General features: G+C 39.3%; 1 protein-coding gene across 2 annotated transcripts in view; it reads right to left on the bottom strand.

Moving 5' to 3' along the window:
- TXNDC11 (thioredoxin domain containing 11) overlaps window positions 1–18,815 on the bottom strand; it is a 101,544-nt gene that overhangs the window by 3,008 nt on the left and 79,721 nt on the right. For both annotated transcript variants that reach the window (XM_048868063.2, XM_048868064.2), the window contains 3 exons: window positions 11,303–11,448; window positions 8,971–9,080; window positions 7,756–7,836 (listed from right to left, as the gene is read on the bottom strand). In XM_048868063.2, coding sequence (XP_048724020.1) covers window positions 7,756–7,836; window positions 8,971–9,080; window positions 11,303–11,448 — 337 coding nt within the window. The remainder of the gene's footprint in view (window positions 1–7,755; window positions 7,837–8,970; window positions 9,081–11,302; window positions 11,449–18,815) is intronic.

Here is an 18,815-nt window from a genome sequence, read left to right as displayed (position 1 = left end):
TTAGTTTACAATTGGTGTTTGAGTTTTTTTTTTTTGGGGAAACTGAAATGATACACTAGGCCATTGTATCTAAGGGAAAATAGAGCTAGTCCTAGTGGACAAGGCTTTTCTGATTCAATATTTCCAAAGGCTTAATGCTACAAGGAAAATACAAACACAAAGCATAGCACTATATAGCAAATCTAAACTTTGACTGAGAAATGCCTGTTAACTAAAGCCATAATAATTGGTAATAAATAAAAATCCTTCTTCCAAAGCAGCACAAGTTGTGTAGTTTGTGTCAAAGTTCCTGCTGTAGAAACACCAATTTGACAACTTAGTTCCAGGAAAAACATTATAGTACACTTTATGATGCAATGTTCATTTGCCAAATCAGTAAGTAGAGTATTCATGGTATCAGAAAACTTCCACCCCTTGTTTCTGAAGTGAATATTCCTAGGGAAGAAAAAATTAATCATTCCCTCTTCCCTTCAGTGAGAGAGGTAAACATGCTCCTAAAGCTCAGGCTTACTTTATGATACCCTGCTGTGAAGTATAAGCCAGTATTCAATCTGAAAGACTGAACACTAACAAAGCAAAAACTTAATTGGTGAGTGAAATAGCAGACACATACTTCCCATAACACAGTAACAAATGGAGATTCTTTAAGTGCATCAGAAGGACCCCTTTTCAGTGTGCATTGCTGCTCAGCTTAAACTATTCAAACTTACTGCTCAATTTGATACTTTAACGTTTGTTTCCCCAACATTCACCCATGTAGCAGTACTACAGCCAGTCCGAGGAACACAGAGATGATGTTCCATCTCTAAGTTCCTGTAATGCTCTCCTGTGTTTGACTTCTACAAGAAAAATAGAACTTGAAGCTTAGCACAGGTAGTTTGCAGATAAGAAGCTGGTCTGCAGCACTATTTCTGACTGGATTCCCTGTGAAAGAGCCGACCTCCAGAAGCAACCTCAATAAATTCAGTGAAAAGCTTTTATTTGAAGCTTGTAAAATCATAATCTATGATTGATTATCTCATAATGAAAAACTTGATTTTTTTTTTGGCGTTGAGCTCAGAATGGAAATGACCCAGCACAAAAGAGCGCTTTTATCCCTGCCCTTCCCCCAGTGCCTCATTTGGTTTTGGAATGGAAGTATAGTGCCTTCCCATTTAAATTCTTCTTGAAAGGAAACATTAAGCACCTTTTGGGGCTTAGAATAAAAGCACAGGTATCAATGAGCAGAACTTGGGCCACAGAAGCATACACTCCCAAGCTAGGGAATCTGCCTACATTTGAGGGTAGAGGACCAGAATTTGGGCCTAAGTTTACAACAATCATATTTTCTCCTACTTGAGCAGTTTATCAAAGTCCAGAGAGGTGAATAATAGGGCAGCTTTCTAAAAAGCTGTTTTAATTTCCTTAACTCTAGAACAGGTCACAAGTAGCCAGCCCCTCCCCCTTTTCGATTTATGAAAGGGAACAAAATACTAACCCAGCTTTGTAAAGGAAATGGTTGTATAATGCCCTTCAACCATAAAACAATTGTGTCATAATCCTTTTTTTGGTTTATTAAACAAATCTATAGGGTGCCATACGAAAATGGGTTAAATGTCAGGAAGAATTAAGCTTTCCTTTATTTAGAGGATAATGTACAAGAAAGGGGTTTCTGCAGAAAATGTAGTTACTCTGATGTGTTAAGAAACCAATTAATCAACAGTCATAAAATACTGACTCCTTTAAAATGGAGGAACCAGATTAAATGTCCCTGTAAAGAAAATCAGATTTTTCTTTTCTGCTTTGTAAGAATCTGGGTTTTAAGATCTAGGAGTCCAAAGCACTGATGACCATGGCCAGAATCCTGTGGTAGAGCAATATTAATGAAGAAAGAGGGTTTCTTTATTTAGTTTTCTGCAGCCACAGACTTACAGAAGCTACCACGCAAACTTTCTATTTTAAAACAAAGGGTATGAAAGGTAGTTAGGCCCTATTCCATCATGTTAATGAGCAGGGAAAGCCTTGTGTTTAAGAGTAAATGCTACTGCACCTCAGCTGAAGGGAAAGAAAGATTCTCTCCTACTCTTGTCCTTGCCCTAAGAAGATTACTGGAATATGCAGTATTCAGTCCTGTACGTCATTTTAACAGAAAACCACACCTGCAAATGCTCAACAACAATCATCACCATACTGCATTTTCCTCAGGTTGGTTTTTAAACTGCAGGTACCCAACAAAATGGCACAGTTAGACTTCGAAACAATGTTAAAGTTGTTGAGGAGAAGTGGGTGTAAGTAAAGAAACAACTCATGTATCTTCAGAAACTCCAACTGTGATCATAATCCCTCCGTCCAAATTCAGGGATTTATTGAAAAGCACCAGCTGCACTCTTTTCTACTAAATTCCTCTGTTTGCCAAATCAGTAACGGACGGGATTTACAGCATGTAATATGCACACAGTGTGACCCATCAAATTGGATAAACTCATATCGATAACCCTGAGGAAGTACTGAGAGGGGGAGCCTGGCTGTGAGTGAATCAAAGTGAGATGGGTAAAAGCATTACATGCAGAATGCACCCAAAATGTACTATTCAGAAAGAAGAAAGATTCAACACTGTAGCCCAGTCCTGGTATTGAATCAGTCAGCAAATATACCCTTTAGACCAGGAGATAAAACAACAGAAGTGGATGTTTCAAAGATGACTAAATGATAGGAGTATTATACCTTACATAGCTCTGTGAAACAAAACAGTGAAAAATTCTTTGAATTCTGTTTAGCTGCCTAATCCATGAAAGAATCAAACTGCAAAACCATTATCATGCTTAGACTTGGTGAATGAAGCAAAGATCCCTGAAGTTAATGGGAGTTTCGATGAACTAAGGATAAAAGTTCCATTACCATAAAATACAGAAGCTGCAGCTTCCCTTACTTAAAAGACTCAGCAGTGAAGCACACAAAAATCACTGTTCCTAACGCCAAGATCATGCAGATTGGTGACAAAGGCATAGCTGTCAAAAAAGAGGCCAGTTTCCCTGCCTAATTAATCTCTAGAATCATGATGAGTATGGTGGAGATGGAGCACAAAAACAATTCATTATGACCAAAAATCTATCATATACCAAGACTCCTATCTACTTCAGTGAGTATTTTGTTTAATTAAGGACTGAGAATTTGACCCTTACTTAGCAAAGCTGCTTATGCTTTTTAGCTCTTGTTTAAGAGAAGAACTCTAGAGAAAACCTACATGAACTCTTAACTCAAGAACTCTATCTATCCTCTATGCAGCAATAAGGCCAATTAGCTCAGCAGTAGGATGAATGCATGTTAGTCTCCCAATACAATACCTCAGAAAAACAATGAAGATAAGAGGACAAAACCAGATCAGTACATCATAGTGGTAGCTGACTCTGGATCAATCAATAAAACCATTAAAAAGCTGACCAATATCTGAGGTTATCCAAAAGGGCTACAAGGCATACCGCCAAACTGGAGCAGAAAAGCTACAGAAAGAAAAGAATGAGATGAGGGTTGAAAAATACACTAGACTGTTTCCTGGTTGAAGAGGATATGAGAAAATCTGGTCAGAATGGGATGCCCTATATTCCACCTATTCACAGATCTAACTGCAGTACCTAATGCCTCACAAAAGGTATTGCTATCACTTTGGTAAAATGGACACAACTGCCAACTCCAAATATCCTTCCAGATCACCTAAATCTAAAACAATACCTCCTGGGCTGCTTTGGTTGTTTATACATAGGGAGGAGTATGTACTTATGTTGACCTATTAAGCGCGCTGCTGCCTCAAAAGATATTCTCTATGAAATCCTGGAAAATACTCTAATTTATTGATGTACGGAACATTCATACTACATTACACTGTTTGTTTACTTCGTTTAATTTATGGCAGCTTCTGTTTATTTCATTTCAGGTAGGAAAAGCAACATGATCCCCTTTTACTAACGGTCCAAAAACTTGTGCCAAATGAGGTTCCTGTTCAAAGCTAAGCTATTCTTGGAAGAGTAAACAAGTAATGACATGGATAAGGTTCTTTTCCCCTACAAACTTCTCATGATCAGACAAGTCACTCCTATACTCATAATCCTGTGTTTCTCAATTGCTAACTACAAGAGCACACAAATTTAATGCAGCTTGTCATGATTTGGCAAAAATATGGAATCTACACAAAGACAAAATTTACTCATATATAATAATGACAATTTATTACATCACAACCATTTCTTTACACACACACACACACACCCTCCCCTCCCAGTGTACATCACAAACACTAAATTGTTGTTTATAGAAACACAGTGAGGGAAAAATTCATGTTTTACTAAACCATGAGCCTAAAAGATAAAGGACTGCTTAGATATTATGGTGATGGGCTCCAAAATAACCATCTAAGATTGGTTTTTAAAAATACACACCAGATAATAGAATTAGGAAGAAAACAGAGCAGAGAGAAAAGAGGAAAACCAAGCAATTAAACAATGACAGGGAGGGAGCAGAAAGGCAAACATAGCAGCAGATTTGTAAGACTAGATAAAAGAAAATAAGACAAGACTCAAACCTTATGACAGAGATTGCTATCACATGACAGAGCACGTGGGCCCGGGTTGGTTCAGAATCACTAAGTCACGAGTAAGTTCACTAAAAGTCGAAAAATCTACTTTTAAAATAACTGCACACAAAAAAACTACATTAAAAGAATATTAAGGTTGAAAACTCAAGCACGCAAAAGTTAGATAATGCCTGAACTAAGGTTGCCCGTGCAACCTTAATTCAGTTCCCATGTGCATATTCATTATGAGTGTTTTTAAGCACATGATAACATACTAATTTTGCCATGGGATCCCTGCCTCTTTTATAACTTGAGTTTACAGCTTGGCCAAATATGGGCAGAATTTCATGGAGATTGCAAAAGGCATATCCCTGACACTAAAACCACTCCCCAACAAATTTCAAGTCCCTGTTTCCCTCCAAACCCAGAAGAGTTAAGATAAGAAGAAAACCTGGGAAAAAATAACCAAGCACATTTTCTTCATCGGTTCCTCAAAAACCACACGGAAGCGTTGCACTCTTTTTTCACAGAACCCAAGATTATTCTGTAGATCATATTATATTATGCTAATTCTTCCTGAAATGTTGTTTTCCTTGTTCATTTCTTGGTGGTTCTACGGTTTGTTTTCTTGTCTATCTGGATAAATGAAACCACCATAGATTAAAGTTTTTAGTCTTTCTGAGACGCACTTCCCCTTATAAATATTTACATTCCCTAGTCTTCCTGCCATTTTGCTTTGGAAATTTTATCATCATTCTGCTGTGGAGGTATTAAGCTACTAAAGGTTTATTTTTAAATCAGGAAGTCCTACTCTTTCATGCAGCAAAGCTAATGTGTTACATTTAATTCAGCAGTTAGCTCTTCCCTTATGAAAGCTCAATGGTTTGCTAATGAGTCAGACTGGAAAAAAAGGTGCTTTGCAATGCTAACATTTTCTGCAATGTAAGTTAGAGCAGTGCAGCGTGATTGTTCATTGCTATTGTAAAACAGAAACAGAACCAGTAACATTACAGATCCTGGTGACGGATAAAGTAACTGATATTTCCCCAAAACATTATTTAAAACTTCGAAAAATATTGCATTTGTATCAAAGTGTTTTGTGAAATATTAAAGGCAATTTGCAAGAGAAAACCTTTCACCAACCACTGATAGTTTGCACAGGAAATTACTACATGATGTAACTTGGTTTCCGTATGTTTCCCTTGAAGGCTGTAGCCACAATGTTTGATATATTCATAGTCTGAAATAAAACTTAGCTTTAACAAACACTGCAGAAAAACAATACAAGAAAATGGTTAATATTTGCAAATTTTTGCAATATTTGCAGTTTCTCATTTGACTCATCATATGCAGACATGACAATCTCATATTAAAGACCCGTACAATTTCAAAACAGTTTTAACAATGGTTCCTTGCTGAAGGAGACTTTTGATAATAAATGTACCTACCTCCCCTTTTATATTTCAGATATGTGCTTTTTCAGCTACTCATTTTCTCCCCCTCAGACCAGATTCTCTTTCTGCTTGATCCTGGAGTGAAATCATAATGTTGCATTTATGACTTCACACACTTTTAAGGCAACACAATGATGTCACAAAACAGGATTAATTACTTCACTAATGGAGCAAGAAACAAGGAGAAAATGAGATCCAATTCACACACAAGAAGAGAGAACCTGGCCAATTAAGTAAATTGTGTATATAATTCTCTGTTGAAGCTTGCTCTCGTGTGAAAATTCCTTGTATACAGAGAGAGAATATCATGAAACTGCCCACACTTCCGCAGATAATGGTTCACAGAAAAAAATTTAGTCCCTTATCCTATAAGCACTTAATCACATGTGTAATTTTAATCAGATGAGCCTTTACTCTCGGAGACATCAATGGACTATTTCCATTTGTAAAATTCCGTGTGTAAATATTTGTAGAATCAGACCTTATATTATGGATAATATTGGCATCTTCTCTAGTGAGTTTATAGGGGCCAGAAATACTGTAGAACTGTAGAGGGCTTTCTGCCCCCATAAAAGATGGAAGAGTCAAACTGTGTAGCCAATAGATGTCCTCTCAGCTAGGAAGTGAAGTGCTGTGTGACAGCCACTATTACATGAAATCAAGAAAAAGTTTAACTGCGTAAAAATATCAATTCAGAATGGAGGGCTAGGTGAAACACGAAACAACTTTACTTTCACCAACGAAGGTTCAGAAGGCTCTGTCTGGGTGAAATGAGAAGCCCTTCAATTCCACCAGACATTAAACTGTTATTATTTAGGAATGTTCTATGCACTTTACAAACATATAAGAAACTTCCCCAAACAACTTACAATATAACTTGACACCAAGGACTAGGTTATTTAGGAATGTTCTATGCACTTTACAAACATATAAGAAACTTCCCCAAACAACTTACAATATAACTTGACACCAAGGACTAGGATAAAAGATTCAGAGATTTTTTTTTAAGGCCAGAGGAAACCATTATGATCAGAGGATACAGTGAGTTTCCCTTTAACTTCCAACTCCTTGACTTTTATTGCTTTTATTTTTAACTCTTGCCTATTAGCACTTTTTAATATAAATTCAAGGCAACTTTCTATTTTCATTTAGCTTTTACATTCTTGCCTGCTTTTAAACTTCAATTGTTTATTTTTTAAAATTATCTTATTAAGAGACAATAAAGTATGGGTTAGTTTAACTAGGAAAGAGCTTGACCCCTTTGCCTCAGCTCATGCGTATTTTAACTTTTTCAGATAGAAAACTAGCAAGAAGTCTTGCCTCTTACTTCAAGAGCCCATTGTGTGATCCTCTGACATATCTCACAGTCTCTTTTTTAACCATGCCTCTTTTTCTGTCACTCTCTTCCCTCCAGTTCTCACTCACTAGTCAATTCTGACCATGCCAAAAGAACTGTTGCACAACCAAATGAGAGGGAAATTATATGAGGAAATAAGGTGAGTAATGCATATTGCTGTTTACAAATAAATACTGACAAACTATAAAATAATGACACTTGGGCTAGAATTTAATTCACTTTCAGAAAATCATCATTTGTCCATACATGTCTATTTTAGAAAGTGCATTGGTAATACGCGGTAATGAATGGCTATTTGGCTTTCCTCTCCTCTTAAGCATGTGACCAGATTCATTTTTCAAACTCCAAGAAATGAAAAAAAAAAAAAAAACACCTTTAAGAGAAAGGAATGACATTACCTGTTAGAAGGAAAAAACAAAATGGTTGGGAGACGATCTGCCATAAATTCCCATGGAAGGTCATTTCGAGCAACATCAATTCTGTTAAAAACAAAAGAAAAAGAAAAAATAAACTGATAAAGATGCAACTGAACATTCCATGTATTACTTTTGCTTCTGAAATATCCATTTTGTTTTTCATTTATAAACAAATGATAAACAGTTGTGTATAAGCATACAGCTGAATGGATGCTTGCTCTGATGAGCGATATGAGGTGTTTCCTATTCTGAGGTCTGAAAATCTGTCTCTCAGCGTTGTTTATAATGGGAAATCTGGTTTTCTGGGAATCAAGATAAAAGGTTTTTTTAATTAATTGCTGTGTTACTAATTCACTTTGTGAACAGTCAGAGAAGGGTAGTGGAGAGGGAGGGACCTGGGCCCACCCTCTACTCTGGGTCCCAGCCCAGGGGCCCTAGGGATAGTGGCAAACCACTTGAACTAGTGCTTCCTTTCCCTGGGCTACTTCCCTCTCCTGCTCTTCAGCTTGTGGGGCTTCCTGCCCTCTCTCTGCACAAGCCGGGTGTCTCTTTACCTAGAGTCTTGGTCTTCTAGCCAGCCACAGCACTTCTCCAAACTCTCTTCTACTTCAACTCCTTCAAACTGCTCTCTGCTCCAACACCAAACCACTGTGCTTGAAGCAGGGGGGTTTAATCAAGTGACTGGCTTCAGGTGCTCTAATTGGCAACCTTTCTTCCCTCTAATAGCAACCTTTCTTCCCTCTACAGGGAATAAGGCTTCTCCTCATCCTGGGGCTAACATATATCTCCTATATCACTCTCCTGCTGCCTTCTGGCCATGCTGTATCACATAACAAAGAAGAAAGCGTCTACCCGAAGTACAGTATACATTTTTTCTTTCTTCTCTTCATATATATTTTCCCTCCCAGCTGATGAGCTCACTCAACTCAATTTTGACACACTAAATTGGAATCTAATAGTAATATTCTAAACTTATGTAATGTTATAATATACTGCTTATAACAAATTCATAGGACTTGTATCTAATTTGACAGACATGCAATCTTAACTTAAAATTAAACATAAATTAGTGGAAATTAATGGCACTATATCAACTTTACAAGCTACATAATATCCATATATGCATATCTGGAAGTCTAAGTAGTCACAACAGTATACTTAAAAATACTGTGGAAAAATGAAGAACGATTCTTTTACCTTGCCACAGTGAAGTTGTTTGGAGGCAGAAGTCGAGCTAGCTGGATAAAGATATGATTAAGAGAAGCACAGAATCCACACCATTGCGCATAATAGAGCAGCAAGACATCCTGGGGGGGGGGGGGGGGGAGATATTCAGTTAGCAACTGGGGTTTTACATACAGCAGAAATAGTCATCACTGTGTTAAACAAAACATCTGAGCTATTTAAAGAATAAATGGACACAAATCCCCTACACAAATTCCCTACGTAAAAGAATAAACAGACACAAATCGGACATCAGGAATAGTAACATACAGAAGCCAGTAGGAGAACACTTCAATCTTCCTGGATATTCTATAACAGATTTGAAAGTAGCTATACTTGAACAACAAAAACTTCAGAAACAGACTTCAAAGAGAAACAGAAGAACTAAAATTCATTTGCAAATTTAACACCATTAATTTGGGCTTGAATAGGGACTGGGGGTGGCTGGCTTATTACAAAAGCAGCTTTGTCTCTCCTGGAATTGACACCTCCTCATCTATTATTGGGAGTGGACTACATCCACACTGATCGAATTGGCCCGGTCAACACTGGTCCTCCACTTGTGAGGTAACTCCCTTCTCTTCATGTGTCAGTATATTTATGTCTGCATCTGTAATTTTCGCTCCATGCATCTGAAGAAGTGGGTTTTTTACCCATGAAACCTTATGCTCAAATAAATCTGTTAGTCTTTAAGGTTCCACCGGACTCCTTGTTGTTTTCAAAGACTTCAGTTAGACTAAAGTTTTTCAATCTTCAGGAAACTAAACCTTGTGCCACAGGCAGACAACAGGAGAATCAAGGTGCACCCAGTGCCCAAGGCCTGAGCAATGGAAGGGAACTTATGAGGTGAGATATGCCCAGGTGAACCAGCACCATGCTGCAGAAGAAGGCGAAAACCCCCAAGGTTCCAGCCAATGTGACCTATGGGAAATTTTCTTCCAAGTCCCAAATCTGGCAATCAGTATGACTCGGAGCATGTGAGCAAGATACACCAGCCAGGCATTTACTGGTTCACCCCATCCACTGTCCTGTCCCCTACTGTGGGGAATCTCTGCTGCTTCAGTTGAAGGAAAACTCCCTCCCTGCCAATGACTACATCATGCAGAGGGGGAAAAAATCCTTCTTGACTGCCGCAGGCAATTGGCTGAAGCCCTGAAGCATGAGATTTGATTATAATCATGATTTTAATTCAGAGCTGCAAGTATTAAGAACATGTTGAAGGAAAGGCAGGCAGTCCTGTTACCCCCTTGGCCTATGAAGGAAGGGATGGACAGGTTTTCTCAAATTCACAGATATGCAGATTTCAAGACCAGCCTTTCATTCCTATTTAAATAATGGTCACTGTACACTTTAAAAAGAAAATCTCTGGAGAACTCTAGAGAACTAAGCAATTTTCCTCAAGCTAGCACACTAGGCACTGGGGACACTGGAAACTGAATATTGCACATGCATTCCTTCTCTGCTATCCTAGTAGCCAAAGAATATTAGTCCAAATTCAATCACACATATAAAGAATCAAATTATATAAAGTACTTTAGGCATCATTCAAAATTACACTGTACATCAAAACATTTCACATCATGAAATCAAAAAGCTTTTTGCTATGGATTTTTGTGATGTATGCTTTTAAAGTACTACTTTTTGTTGGGATTTTTGTTTCTTTGTTTTACAACCTTCAATTTTCTGTTACAGCTACTTCCCAGTCACTTTTATTCACTATTTTGTACCTTAGTTCCAGTAAGACAGCAAGTGGCTCCCTCTGCAGCCGGCCCGATCTCTACAGCCTTAACTGGTTCATAAAAGCAATGTTCATCACACATATCTCCAATTCCATCCAAGACTGAGTAGGCTTGGGACCTGTTCTTGACCTTGGGTCTCAACCTCTACTTAATTTGTTAAGAGTTGCCACCATGCAAACAAAGGCAAAACAGGACTTCTCCATCCCCACAATTATATATGTAATTTCGATCACATTTAGCAAATAAGAATACAAAAGGCTAAACCCCAGCTATGGCAGATACACACAGCACAGGAAGGCAGGGGGTGGTCTTCAGGGAGCTGGTTTGGCTGATTTTCTGGCTGATTTGTTCCAACAGAGGGGTCTCCTGAATTTAAGTTACAGTGAAGTATGACTTTCATGGAGTGCCCTTGTTTAAAATTATGTACACAATTAGTGTAACTGCATGAATGGGAGAGGAGGATACCCTTTAGTTTTAAACAATGAAAATTCAGAAAAATGAACTCTGCAATCCTATTCTTCAAAATGTGATTAAACCCTCAATGTAATTGCAGTTATGAGCTGTACCTTTTCACTCAAAACCACCACATCATGAAAGGTATTAGTAGTCACTTCAGTGATTACGTGGTGTGCGGGAAAATGAACTGAAGAGTCACCAACAAGATGCCTTTTCAAGGGACTGTAGAGAATGCTGAAGTTTTGAATGAAGTTCTCTAAAATGAAAGAGGGACATTAAGAAGGTTATTCCAGCTTCATTATACCTGTAATATCTAGGCTGCCTGTTTTTATTTTGGGTTTCAGAAGACAAACTGACTTATGGCATAAAAGAAAAATACAAATCTAGTTTACAAGCCCTAAATATAATTTCTGTAGTCTTACCTCAGTTTCTGATTAATGACCATTCAAATGGGTCATCTTTTGCCTTGATTATTACAACCTTCTCTTCACTGGTGTCATTGCTTTTTACCTTGTTCTTACTCGACTCGAGGTGTCTCAACCTTTTTCTTGTTGAGGCCCCCCATAAAAACTCCAGAGCCCAGCAGGACTCAGGGCTCTGGGCCGGGGAGGGGGCATAGGCATAGTTTGACTTCTATTTTGTAAGGGGGAAAGGGCTGGCGGGGCTCAGGCCAGCTCCGCACAGCGGGGTCGAGGGAGAGAGTGCCACCTCCACCCCGACTCACCTCAGCAGACCAGCCTGTTTGGGTTGTGGGGGGCTGCAACCAAAAAAAGTAACTCAAAGGGGGGACTCAGTTCAAAAAGTTTGAAAACCACTCAGGGTGCAGGCAGGGGGTACTTAGGCACTGTGTGCAGTCAGGGGTGTGGCTCAGGGAGTAACCAGGGGCTGTGTTCAGGCAGGAGAGTAGCTGAAGGGTGAAGGCAGAGGGTAGCTCGGGGCTGTGTGTGTGCAAGGTGGTAGCTCAGGTTTCAGGGAGAAAGACAGCTAGGGGCTGTGTGCCAGGGGGGCTCCCCCTGTGGTGTCGGCTCCCCGAGGGCTCTGCAGGCCCCAGAGTTGGGTTCTCCCACCCAGGCAGCTTTTACCAGCTGTGTGAGCAGTCAAAGGGGGCTGGGAGCTGAGGAGCAGCTGCAACCCTGGGCACCAGCAGCAGATGAGGGAATGCCACAGCTGCCCGCTTCATGGTGCCACCAACCAGAGAAGCAATTACCCTGCACTGCCTAGCTCCGGCTTCCTACCTACAACCTGGCCAGAGAGCTAGGCCTGAGGGGGGCTGGGGTAGAGGAGGAGGTAGGGCGTGGAGCTACCCCGGACTGCCTCACTCTGGGTAAGACACTGCTTTTGAGGGGGCAACACCCTTGTGCTTCAGGTGGGGGGGGCACTGGGGCTCCTGGCTTCAGCCCCACACCACTCCTGGCTTCGGGGGCGGGGGGGGGGGAGGGCACAGCTTCAGCCCTGTGCCACTCCTGGCTTGGGGGGGGGGAACCAGCTTCAGCCCTGTGCCACTCCTGGCTTGGGGGGGGGGGGGGGGGAAAACCAGCTTCAGCCCTGTGCCACTCCTGGCTTGAGGGGGGGGGGGGGGAACCAGCTTCAGCCCTGTGCCACTCCTGGCTTGGGGGGGGGGGGGGAACCAGCTTCAGCCCTGTGCCACTCCTGGCTGGGGGGGGGGGGGGGAACCAGCTTCAGCCTTATGCCACTCCTGGCTGGGGGGGGGGGGGGGGGAACCAGCTTCAGCCCTGTGCCACTCCTGGCTTGGGGGGGGGGGGGGGGGAACCAGCTTCAGCCCTGTGCCACTCCTGGCTTGGGGGGGGGGGGGGGGGGGAAACCAGCTTCAGCCTTGTGCCATTCCCTGCTTCAGCCTCACAGGGGGCGCTGGAGCTCAGGGCACTGGGTTTCAGCCACAGGGCCCCGTGGACTCCCTGAAAGGGCTCATGGACCCCTAGGGGCCCGCAGACTCTGGTTGACAACCGCTGTTCTAGTCTATCCAAAATGCTGCAATACAAATTTCCTCTCCTCTGATCAGACCACATGGTCAGTCCCAATTAGAACCCTTTCACTGGTTTTCCTTCACATTCTGCACCAAGTTCAAGTCTCCAGTACTCTGGTTCAAGACTCTGCACGATTCCACTCCTCCTTATATCTATGTTCTTATTTCTTCGTACTTACCCTCCCACTCTCCTTTGCTCTGCCCAAGTCCCTCTTCTAATTGCTTCTTTTATATCCTTCCCCCAATCATCTTTCATGCCTATGTGCTTGGAACAATCTACTCTCTTTTGTGCGTCAAATGACCACATTCCCCCTCAAACAACTCTCTTTCCATAAAACTCACTTCTTCTCAGACAACTTTGAACAATAACCCACCAAAGATAGATATTAAAATAAAACACCACTTTTCTGCACTGTCTTGAGACTTCATCATTTTCTATCACGTGTTACAACGTCAAAACTGTATTTCCTGTTCAATTTAGATCTGGGTCATAATTCTGCTATGCACTGTATGATGTCAAGTACATTCAAGAACTGAGATTCGCATTATACAATGCCAGATGATACTCAAATAATAATTTAGTCATTTGGAAATTTTCTACATTGAGAACACTAGCATAAAAACTAAACAAAGTCAGGATTAAATTAATGACCAAAGTGAACAGGGAAAGCATATTATAGGTCCCTAAACAGGTGCATATGCATATAATAGTAAATTCAACCTTATTTTAAAAATTTTAACTCAACATTCATGAAAACCAAGACCAAACCAAAGCTCCATGTTTTTTAGAGCAACTAGATTTTGAAAGACTATGGGGTGTTTTTAGCTGTGGTGTATTTAAGAAACAAAAAAGATGAGGTCTGTCTTTTTAACTGTCTTAAGTGCTCATGATATTTTTTTAGAAACAATCTGTAAGGTTTCTCATTGGACCAACAGTTAGATCTATTACTGTAATTAGCTTCTAATTGCAAGAATATCTGTGTTTAAAAATTGGTACTCTACTTAAGGAGTATGGGAAGAATATGGGAGTTGGGTTTTTTTTTTTAAATGTCTTAGTCACTTAAGTATTTGCTTAAGTTATTTTTCAATTTCTGCTGTAAAATGTGACTATGCAACTGGCCCAGGGCAAGAAATGATGTAAGAACAATGTAAATACACCGATCTGAGCAACTTATTTTAATACTCAATTATGAACACAGATGAATTTGCTTCTCTTCCCAGGCATTATTGCCTACATTACAAGCCTGATTTTTACATGAACTTGCCTCTTCCCTTTCAACATTGCCTAAATTAAAGGCATGATTTTCAAAACTGTATGCTTGCAATTTTCATGCCCAAAAGGTACACTTAATTTCTGCAAGAAAGTAACAAGACTAGTATGCAAAGTGGGTATTTTCATGTGTAAAAGGCTAGTTATGTATCTTGTGTGTACCATTCAAATTACTGGGCACACAGGTTAGGAATGTAATTCACGTGCTCTTCTGAGCAAATGACTGCACATGTGCTGTTTTGGAAATAAGCATGTAAAAGTCTGGAAAAAAGTATCTAATGGCAGAAAAAAAATCAAATTACTAAATTAATTTAGAAATGGTTTCAAATACAGTTAGAAAAACAAAGGTACCGTAATTTGACTAAATACACCTCATATCTCTGTCTTGATAAATTTATTCTGACAAAAGTATGTGCACACAAGAATATAAGAACTGCCATACTTCTTTTTTTAACCCATTTTTTCTTTTGGCCATCACAAGATTCTACAGCAATGAGTTCCGTGGCTAACTGTGGGTTGTGTGAAAAAGTACTTCCTCTTGTTTGTATTAAACCTGTTGCCTATTCATTTCATTGGGTGACCCCTGGTTTTTGTATTGTGGAAAAGAGTAAATGACACTTCTCTATTCATTTTTATTCCACACCATTCATGATTTTATAAACCTCAATCATATCTTCCCATAATTATCTCTTTTCTAAGATGAACATCCCTTATCTTTTTAGGCTCTCTTGGTATGGAAGCCATTCCATACTCCTAATCATCTCTGTTGCCCTTCTCGGAACTTTTTCCAGTTCCACTATATCCTTTCTGAGATGGACAACCAGAATTGGACACACATGGATTTATACAGTGGCATTATATTTTTTGTCTTATTTTCTTATACCTTTCCTAATAGCTCATAACATTCTGTTAGCCTTTTTGACTGCTGCTGCACACTGAGCTGAAGTTTTCAGAAATCTATCCATGCTGACTCTGAAATCTCTTTCTTGTACGGTAACATAGCTAACATAGAACCCATCATTATACATGTGTAGTTGGGATTATTTTTTCCAATGTGCATTGCTTTGCACTTATCAATGTTTCATTTTATTCATTAATTTCATCTGCCAGTTTGTTCCCCAGTCACCCAGTTTAGTGAGATCCCCCTAGAATTCTTCACAGTCAACTATGGACTTCACAATCTTAGATACTTTTGTAACATCTGCAAACTTTGCTACTTCATTGTTCACTCCCTGTTCCAGATAATTAATGAATATGTTGAACAGCAGGTTCCAGCACAGGTCTTTGGGAGACCCCACTGCTTACCTCTTTTTGTTGTGAAAATGAACCATTTATTCCTACCCTTTGCTTCCTATCTTTTAACCGATAGTTACCGATCCATGAGAGGAACTTCCCTATTATCCCATGACTAATTTCCTTAAGAACTTTTGATGAGGTGCCCTGTCAAAGGCTCTCTGAAAATCCAAGTACTGCATATTGACTGAATCACCCTTATCCACATACTTGTTGACACCCTCATATAATTCTAATAGATTGGTAAGACATGACTTCCCTGTACAAAAGCGGTGTTGAGTCTTCCCCAATAAAGCATGTTTATCTATGTATCTGATCATTCCATTCTTTACTGTAGTTTCCACCAATTTGCCCAGCACTGAATTTAGGCTCACTGGCTCCTAATTGCAAGGATCATCTCTGGAGCCTTTTTAAAAGCTACATTACAGTTACCTTCCAGTCATCTGGTACAGAGGCTTGTTTCAGTAACAGGTTACATACTACAGTTAGTAGTTCTGCAATTTCATATCTGAGTTCCTTCAGAACTCTTGAGTGAAGACCGTCTGGTCCTGGGGACTTATTATGGCTTAATTTATCTATTTGTTCTAAAACCTCTTGTATGATAGTATTTCAGGTTTGCAGCCAAAAGGAATAGCTCTGCAATGGATATCTCCCCCACATCCTCTACAGTGAAGACCAATGTAAAGGATTTGTTTAGCTTCTCTCAGTGGTCTTTTTCTCCCGGGGTGCCCCTTTAAACTTTGGTCTTCTAGTGGCCCACTTCCTGTTTGTCAGGCTTCCTACTTCTGACATTTTTAACAAAATTCTTACTGTTAGTTTTTGCATCTTTTAGCAAGTTGCTTCTCAAATTCTTTGTTGGCCTGCCTTATTATACTTTTACACTTAACCTGCCAGCGTTTGTTCTCCTTTCTATTATCTTCATTAGATTTTGACTTTCAAATGTTAAAAAGATGACCTTTTGCCTCTAAATGGCCTCCATTTACTCTTCTGTTTAGCTATGGTGGCATTTTTTTTGGTCCTCTTATTGTCTTTTCTGATTCACGGTATACTTTTAGTCTGATCCTCTATTACGGTGATTTTAAATAGCCCCTATGCTGCTTACAGGCATTTATCCTTGTGACAGCTCCTTTTAATTTCACACTAACAAGCATCCTCATTTTTGTGTAATTCCCCTTTTAAAGTTAAATGTTACCATGATGGGTTTATATTAGGGCTGTTGATTAATCACAGTTAACTCATGCGATTAACTCAAAAAAAAATTAACTGCGATTAAAAACAATTTATCACGATTAATCGCACTGTTAAACAATAGAATACCAATTGAAATTTATAAATATTTTTGGATGTTTTTCTACATTTTCAAATATATTGATTTCTATTACAACACAGAATACAAAGTGTACAGTACTCATTTTATATTAGTTTTATTCCAAATATATGCACTGTAAAAATGATAAACAAAAGAAATAGTATTTTTCAATTCATCTCATACAAGTACTGTAGTGCAATCTCTATTGTGAAAGTGTAACTTACAAATGTAGATTTTTTTTGTTACACAACTGCACGCAAAACCAAAACAATGTAAAACTTTAGAGCCTACAAGTCCACTCAGTCCTACTTCTTGTTCAGCCAATCGCCAAGACAAAACAAGTTTGTTTGCATTTACAGGAGATACTGCTGCCTGCTTCTTATTTACAATGTCACCTGAAAATGAGAAGAGGCATTCACATGGCACTTTTGTAGCCAGCATTGCAAGGTATTTACGTGCCAGATATGCTAAACATTTGTATGCCCCTTCATGCTTCGGCCACCATTCTGGAGGACATGCTTCCATGATGATGATATTCATTAAAAAAATAGTGTGTTAATTAAATTAGTGACTGAACTACTTGGGGGGAATATTGTATGTCTCCTGCTCTGTTTTATCTACATTCTGCCATATATTTCATGTTATAGAAGTCTCGGATGATGACCCAGCACATGTTGTTTGATTTACGAACACTGTCACTGCAGATCTGACAAAACGCAAAGAAGATACCAATGTGAAATTTCTAAAAATAGCTACAGCACTCGACCCAAGGTTTAAGAATCTGAAGTGCCTTCCAAAATCTGAGAGGGAAGAGTGTGGAGCATGCTTTCAGGAGTCTTAAAAGAGCAACATTTCAATGTGGAAACTACAGAACCCAAACCACCAAAGAAGAAAATCAACCTTCTTCTGTGGCATCTGACTCAGATGATGAAAATGAGCATGCATCGGTCCACACTGCTTTGGATCGTTATCAAGCAGAACCCCTCATCAGCATGGATGCATGTCCTCTGGAATGGTGGTTGAAGCATGAAGGGACATGTGAATCTTTAGCGCATTTGACATGTAAATATATTGCAATGCAGGTTACAACAGTGCCATGAGAACGCCTGTTCTCACTTTCAGGTGATGTTGTAAACGAGAAGTGGGCAGCATTATCTCCTGCAAATATAAACAAACTTTTCGTCTGAATGATTGGCTGAAGTAGGACCGAGTGGACTTGTAGGCTCTAAAGTTTTACATTGTTTTATTTTTGAATGCCGTTATTTTTTGTACATAATTCTACATTTGTAAGTTCAACTTTCACGATAAAGAGATTGCACTACACTACTTATATTAGGTGAACTGAAATATACTATTTCTTTTGTTTTTTTACAGTGCAAATATTTGTAATAAAAATAAATATAAAGTGAGCACTGTACACTTTGTATTCGGTGTTGTAATTGAAATCAATATATTTGAAAATGTAGAAAACATCCAAAAATATTTAAATAAATGGTATTCTATTACTGTTTAACAGTGCGATTAATCATGCGATTAATCATGCAATTAATCATGATTAATTTTTAATCATTTGACAGCCCTAGTTTATATATATATATATATATAATCATCCCCCTCCCTCCCCCCCGCCCCCAAGGATACTAAATTTAAGTGAGCAGTTCAGTTATAGTTACTTCTGGACCAGATCCTGTGGTCCACTTAGCACTAAATCAAGAATTGCCTCTCTTCTGTGGGTTCCAGAACTAGTTGCTCCAAGAAACAGTCATT

The sequence above is a fragment of the Caretta caretta genome, chromosome 10 (genome assembly GCF_965140235.1).
Source record: "Caretta caretta isolate rCarCar2 chromosome 10, rCarCar1.hap1, whole genome shotgun sequence".
Taxonomy (NCBI): Eukaryota; Metazoa; Chordata; order Testudines; family Cheloniidae; genus Caretta; species Caretta caretta.
The sequence above is the reverse complement of the archived record's forward strand: the minus strand, read 5'-3'. Positions and strand labels throughout refer to the sequence as shown.